The sequence below is a fragment of the Gekko japonicus genome, unplaced genomic scaffold (assembly GCF_001447785.1).
Source record: "Gekko japonicus isolate JY-2015 unplaced genomic scaffold, Gekko_japonicus_V1.1 scaffold591, whole genome shotgun sequence".
Lineage (NCBI taxonomy): Eukaryota > Metazoa > Chordata > Lepidosauria > Squamata > Gekkonidae > Gekko > Gekko japonicus.
Genome location: NW_015171521.1, coordinates 101654 through 109218, shown reverse-complemented (window position 1 = coordinate 109218; position 7565 = coordinate 101654). Strand labels below are relative to the sequence as shown.

Genomic DNA, 7565 nt, shown 5'->3' with positions numbered 1-7565 from the left:
CCACTGAGAGAACTGCCCATTTATACTCACTCTCTGTTTTCTATTAATTAGTCAGTTTTTGATCCATAAAAGGACTTGTCCTTTTATCCCATGATTTTTGAGCTTACTTAGGAGCCTTTGATGAGGAACTTTATCAAAAGCTTTCTGGAAGTCAAGGTAAACAATATCTATTGGATCCCCCTTGTCCACATGTTTGTTCACCCCCTCAAAGAACATTAACAGGTTAGTGAGACAAGATCTTCCCTTACAGAAGGTTTAAAAAGGGGATTTGACGGATTCATGGAAGGTTAGTCATTACGGCTACTAGCCATCAATAGACCTAAGGGAATTAAATAGTCCACTAAATAGACCTGAGTAGGATTCTGAGTAGACCTACTTAGGATTGCTCTCCAAATTGACTACTGGCCTGATCCAGTGGAGTTCTCCTTCTTCTTCTTCTTCTTTATACAGGGCTAACTAAAGTGTCATCAACCAGATGACGCATCTGTGCTTCTACTTTCTTCTGTCAGTCTTTTGCAATGGGAAAATACAATAAAAGTGATGCATCAACGGCATCTTTCTTCTTTGAGACATTTGGCAGAATTTATAATAATTTGGAAGGAAACTGCTATTCCTTCATAGATAATGGTTATATATCCTGGCTCCAACATTTTGGTTTCAAGCACTGTCATCAGGGTTTATTGCAGATGTTTCCTATACCTCAAGAGTTTTTCAGTGCAATCTTAAGAATACTGTCCTTGCAGTTAGTCCCACAGAACAGACCTGAGTCAGATTCTGCGTAGACTCACTTAGGATTGCACTGTTTGTTGCTTAAGTATGCTGCAATGATTCTAAGGAGAAGATAGCACTAAATATTCCAACTGCATCAAAATTATTATTTGCAAATTTCTGGAACGAAAGGCATTTTCATATAGGAATGATTGTTTAGATGGAATTGAAGATTTATACAAACTCATCAAGCTCATAACTTTAAAAAAGTTGATTGATGCAGCAAAATTAAATTAAATCTGGAAATACTTGCTTCAGAACATGGAAACAAGTACAGTAGAAGTGTGTTGATTATATTATGACTCGAATGATACTATTCTGTATGCCTTGATTTTCAATACTTAATATTTTGCAAGATATTATTTGTTTTGATTGTTGCATATAAATTTACAGTAATAAAAAAAATCAGATCATGCACATGTTTGTATCTCAGCGTCCCAGTGTGCACACCTACTATCATGCTGGGTTTATCCTAAACCATCTTAAATTTTCTGGAAAATTCATATGTTGAGAAAATTAACATCCCATGAAGGCAAAAGTTCCTTTACGTTGCTGTGCAAGCAGAGCAGAGCCCTAGAGCATACATGAGTGCAAAAGTGGAAACTCAACCACCATTACATTGTGGGCTGCATGAACTCTACAGCCATGAATTACATTTGCACATGGACAGTCTCACAGCTGAGATGAAAACTGGGTCCCTTCGTGCTTCTCTCACTTAGGGGAGCCCCATGAACCACCAGTCCTTCAAGAGGGCAAATGCCATTTCCTGCAGGGCTCCAGGTCACCAGGCAAGCAAGTAACAGCCAAGCCATTCTGTATTATGGCTACAGGAATAACCACAGCCTGCATCATCATGACTCATGTGCACATAGAGTACTGGCCTACCTCTTAGAAAGCCAGTGCCTGACTCGTTCTTACCATTATTTCTGCAAAGTGGGAAGCAGTTACTGGCTTGACTGCCCTGTTTCAAGTTACTTTCTCCTGGATCATGGGGCGTGGTAGTTATGTTTTCTGTGAGCTGACATGATTCCTGAGTGTTCATCCTCTCCATTCCAATTGCACGATTAGTGCTCATTTGGGGTGTTTGTTCCAAGTGGGTAGCGTGCTGATCTGTAGTAGAAGAGCAAGATTTGAATTCAGTAGCACCTTAAAGACCAACAAAATGTCCAGGGTATGGAGCTTTCAAGAGTCAAAGTCATCAGATGGGTGTTTGTAACTCTAAGTGATGGCCCATTTGTAGAAAGGGTCTACTGAGACTAATGGAGGGTTCATATCTGGGAGAAATCCCTCCGTTCAGTCAAGCCTAAGGACTGGCCCACATCACAGGTCAAGGGAATTTATGTATACCTATTGCACTGAGTAAACTTTGAGCAGAAGGGGTATGCTTGTGCTAGGCACCTAAGTTTTTGATAGTGTCTGCCAACTGAGTGTTACTGAATTGCTGATCTCTTCCCCCCCCCCTGGATACATCTAATAATTTACATCTAATAATTTACTGGCCAGGATTATGGAACTGAACAAGAATTATTCTTCGTCTTTTTTCACTCAGCAAAGCATACTGCAAGCTAGTATAACTTTGTAGCTATGATGTGAAGAAAGAAGTTCCCTGTCAAATTCTTGCCTCTGCCCTAAACCTGCAACGTAGCTTTATGCAAGCAACGGTCTCTTAATCTTTGTTTGCAATATGGAGGTAATACTGACCTGTCTTACAGGGTTGCTGTTGTAAGGATGACTGAAATTATAGATCTAGTTGGGCAGTTGTGTTGGTCTGAAGCAGTATAACAAATTCTGAGTCCAGTGGCAACTTTAAGACCAACAACAGTTTATTCAAGGTATGAGCTTTGGTGTACACACACACTTCCTCAAATACACTGAAATGGAAGTTAACAGTTCATATACATAGGCAGATGCCTATACACAGGTGAACAGCAAATTAGCATACAACTAAATGAAGATGTTTTGTCATAGGCAAAGACTTTATTGTTTCCCCCCTAATTAAATCCAAACAAATGGTGACTGTATGAACTTAGCTTGTTATTGCTGTTTAGTCTTTGTATATGTCAAAACATATTCATTAAATTGTATACTAATTTGCTGTTCACCTATGTAGAATATATATGAACTGTTAACTTCCATTTCCATGTATTTGAGAAAGTGTGCATGCACACGAAAGCTCATACTTTTTGTTGGTCTTAAAGGGTGCCACTGGACTCAAAATTTGTTCTGAAATTACTTATGTTTATTATTTTTGTAATTTATTTATATCCTGCCTTTCTCCTCGATGGGGACTTGAAGCCGCTTAGATCATTCTCATCTCCTCCGTGTTAACCTCATAACAGCCCTGTGCAGTAGGTTAGGCTAGGTTAGGTTAGAGAGTGTGACTGGCCCAAGGTCACCCAGTGAGCTTCCATGACACAAGTAGGAACTACTTTGATCTCAAAGTGCTGTATAAGCGCTAAATATTATTCCTAAAAATAAACTAAAATACCCCCCAACCCCAGCCATTGCTTGCTTGCTTTCCAGGTTGAAACCTAAAAGTTTCCTCATTTATTTATTTCACATTTAAGACCACCCTGTGCATCAAGGGTCAAGGAAGGTACAATGATAGTTGCCTCATACATGATATTTCCTCATGCAGATATACCTTATGGGGCTGAAGTCTTTGGGAAATTTCTGTTAATGGAAAGAGGAGCAACTTTATCAATTCCATTCTCCTACTGCAGATCTCTGATTCTCCCGCCCCCCATGTTGTTCCTAGAGATAGCCAGAAGCAGCATTCCAGATATCATTTTGGGCTGCAGCAGGTTTTGCTGATGGAAACTCTTTCTGTCAGCAGAGATAATGCATCTGCATACACTGGCGTACACTATCGTATGTTCAGATTATTTCAGTGTCTATTCTGCTGAGTACATCCTCACTGGGAAACTGCCATTGGCAATGGCTTCCTCAAGAATTTACACCCAGTGATCTTCACACAATACTTGTAGATGTGTGTACACAGATTATTTTTTTTCAAGTGCACTCCTTTGTAGGGGACTAAGCCAGCCTGAGAAGGAGATTATTTTTTTTCAAGTGCACTTTGTAGGGGACTAAGCCAGCCTGAGAAACAAGTACTCAGTATTGCCATGCCTGAAAGGTCATTAAGGAATGAGTAATGCACAAATTTAGCTACAAGAGACTAACCCTGCGTGTTGTCAGACCTACTCATCTGTCTTTCTCTAAGTTGTATTCAACGTTCTGGCATTTTCTGATTTTAGTAAATCTGGCAAAAGTGCTCATCTGCCAGATGTTAACATGGGAAGCTCCCATCCCCGCATTACTAACATACCAGAAGCCTCTAGTTTTCCTAACTTGAGTTTAGGTCCAGCCTAGCATTTTTGCAGGCAGGACCTCTGCCTGCAGAACATGACTTACTCAGCTCCCTTCCCATGGCAGCCTAAAATGCCTCCAGAAATCCTGTTCTGATGCCCTGGCACTTGCAGAAACACTGTGCAGGATCCATACCCTGCTGTCTACAGGCACATTCTTGGCATGAGTAAGGCTTGATGCAGTAGCAACTATCTTAAACTTAAGGAGACAGTACCTAGAATCATCCTGTTATTGGATGAAATGCCCAACTGCAGAAATAAGACTTAAGAGCATTGTTTTCTTACTTACATTTGAGAAGGAGCCTGGTTTCTACAACTATAATGCAGTTTAGCATTATAGCGTCAGCAATTTTTCCTTCAGCAAAGTGAGATTCACTATGGGTGGTCTGTCTGCAATGGCTCTTCTTCTGTCTGCCTCTTTAGTCTTACTTTTCCTAGCATTACAGTCATTTTCTTTATATGAGTATCAGCAGCATTAAAGTCAGAATCACTAGGCACTATATAGTGCCTAACCATGTTTTATAACGTTTCTCTTTCCTTCCCGGTCAGTTAAGCTTCCTTGCTGCAATTGGTGGTTGCTGTTGTTTTAGTTCTCCTTTTACTGTTGTTATTATTATTATTACTATTATTGTCATTCAACACTACTGTATTTGTATAGCTTTTATCTTGGCTTCTTGGCAGTGTATGATTTTCGCAACAGGACGACTTCTTGTGCTTACTGAACGCAGTCGCCTCATACCACTGACTGCTAAGACGTTACTGGCAAAGAATGGGTCAGAATCGTGGCTAGTGATTCTGCAGGTGATCATCATCACGACCTTTACTGGCATAGCTATAACATCAAAGGAGAACTAACAATACAGTTCGCCAAATAGCCAAGAAGCCAAGAGGAAGATCTCCCAATGGAGACAGGGTCATTGACTGTGTAAGAGTGCACATGCATAACCCAAAGTTTACATAACAATCTCCTTTTGCAATATGGTCAGATTCCTGCATCAGTAGTACATTTTGTTATACACGTCTTACTTCCAGAGCTTGAGCAAATGCAAGGCTCTTTGGATCTTGGCTATTCTGTATCACAGCAACTGGCAGCCTGGAGCCCCCTTAGAGTTCCTGGTACCTGATTTGACACAGGCAGTTTACACCCTTCCCCACCCCCAAGATAAGCAGCTGAACTATGGTTCTGCCAAACCCTCTGCTACTAATCACTGGGAAGGAGTGAGTTAATGAGCCCTTCGCCCACGTCTTTCAGGGGACTACACCAGTGGGGCAGAGCCAATATTGCTGGCTCTTCACTTAATTCAGAATTTGACCTACCCTGTTAAAAGTTCATTCCCAACCAGGACTGACTATTGTACCTATCAACAGCCAACTGTACTAAAAATGTGTAGAAACCATTTCAATGCTGCTGTTATACCATCTATACTTATTATGGCGGAATCTGAATTTTCACCCAAATAGCTAACTTAAAAAGGTGACTTTATATTTCTTTCTTCACATAAGATCAAACCAACCATAATCTGCATGCAACATCATATGAGGCACATTTCTATTGTGGACATGCTAACCGAATAAGGTTGCCAACAGGCCTGGAGAAAAATGCCCTGATCTTTTAATAGAGGTTTAATGTGATGTTATTTCTCTCCCTGCCATGACAAGCTTCAGCTGCCCATTTCTACACATTAAGTTTCTAGTGAAGAAGGAACAGGACATCTTTCTCCAGGCCTGATGGCAAACCTGTAACTGAAAGCATTTTGAAAAACTATTAATGTGGGGTAATGCAAAAATGCTTTATCTGAACCCTTACACACTTTAATTTTACACAATTAACACTGAATTGGATATCATTTTGATGAACATGGCAGACACTACAGCTAACAAAGACAATGTATTTAATTATACAGTATTCACATATGAGAGATAGTCAGCTTTCTGTTTACTTGGTATGAGATCATTAAAGATATCTCTACTGTTCTGCAGACTAGAAACACACACAAAAGCAGAACTTTCAAGATTTTGGTAAGAAGTGCCTTGAGTGACCACAATTTGTTCTCCTGTCCCCTGAAAGCTAACCTGGTCAAGTAGTCTTGAAGCTACACAAATGTTACCTGTCAAAGGTGCTTGCAGACAGCAGCTACACAAAACCCCCAGTGGAAGCAAATCAGCACTTCAGACTCAAAATGACTTTTATCAGTTCATGAACATCCTCTTGCCTAACAAAGAGAATAAGTCCAGCAAGTAAGATTAATTAGGGAAAATTAAAACTAGGCTTTTAGAAGCAGAACTCCGCAATTTTGTCCTTATTGTTAGGCACACCGACACAAAGCTCAACAGACACAGTCCACAATCGATCACAGCATTGCTGACCTTTTTTAAAAAAACCGCAGAAAAGCCTTGAGCTGAGATACAACAAAATACAAGGATGACCGCTTTATATTATGAAGAATTCTGTGAGCTATTTTATGGTTTGTACCAGACAGACCTACAGTCGCTTCCCATAATCGCTTAACAAAGGATTTAGCAGCGTCTGTATCCCAAGCGCTTGTTTCCTGACTGCCGTGCGCTGTTCTGAGCAAAGCTATTCGGAGGCCTACAGTAAACATGGATGGGAGACTTCCAACACGAAACCCTCCAGGATGTTTATCCAACAAAGCAAGGATTGTGCTTCCAAACAACCTGCCTTTGTAACTGTACCCACTGAACTTTCCCAGTTCTTCAGCATTCTAATATTTGCGACTTTACACTGATATTTTCCCCCACCCGTCTTCATTATATAATCTGCATTTTAGTGAAAGAGAAACATCCGGACTTTGTGCAAAACTTGCTTTCTGTTCTAGGCCTTCATCAAACGTATGCCCGGAAAACTTGGAACCATCAGAAATACGGCTCCGATCTATGTCAAATTCTATTTTCGGAACAAAGTTCTCCTACAAAGATTCATTTGGAGACCAAATTAAATATACTACACTTACCTGTGTTCAATTCATAATTGGTCCCCGTTGATATAACCACACAGAAATCCTGAGATCTGCCATTAAAAAGAAGGCGAACAAACCCAAAGAACAGAGAGGCTGAGAGTTAAAATGGTTTGTGCTGTAACGATCAAACTCTCCGCCCCCCATCTTAAAACCTCGATAGTGAGTCATCATGTAAATATTTCAAATTAAGAGTCCCTACCCAGCACATACAGGAGAGACAGTATTTGCCTATACTCAGAAACGGCGGTGAAGAAATAATATGAATTCACGTGGGATATCTTAAAAATATCCCTTCAGAAGAGCTGCAGTTTGCACTTCTGGCCCAGAACCTCAGACTATGCGGTTAACCCCTTCCTGACTCAACACGGTCAAGTTTTAAATATAAGTACGTAACAACACCGTTTTACTAAAATGGAACCCATTCCGATAGGTTAGATTTTCTTTTAAAGGA

At 40.3% G+C, this 7565-nt stretch overlaps 1 protein-coding gene across 3 annotated transcripts in view; it reads right to left on the bottom strand.

Annotated features, from left to right (window-relative positions):
* KCTD20 (potassium channel tetramerization domain containing 20) overlaps positions 1-7260 on the bottom strand; it is a 25045-nt gene extending 17785 nt beyond the window's left edge. Inside the window, exons 1-2 of one of the 3 annotated variants that reach the window (XM_015419443.1) lie at positions 7109-7260; positions 1687-1878 (exon numbers count right to left, since the gene is read on the bottom strand). In XM_015419443.1, coding sequence (XP_015274929.1) covers positions 1687-1843 — 157 coding nt within the window. In that variant the 5' untranslated portion in view covers positions 1844-1878; positions 7109-7260. Of the gene's footprint in view, positions 1-1686; positions 1879-6244; positions 6334-7108 lie in introns of those variants that run through there. The other 2 variants (XM_015419444.1, XM_015419445.1) reach the window with 2 other exon arrangements.
* Positions 7261-7565: the final 305 nt, after the last annotated feature.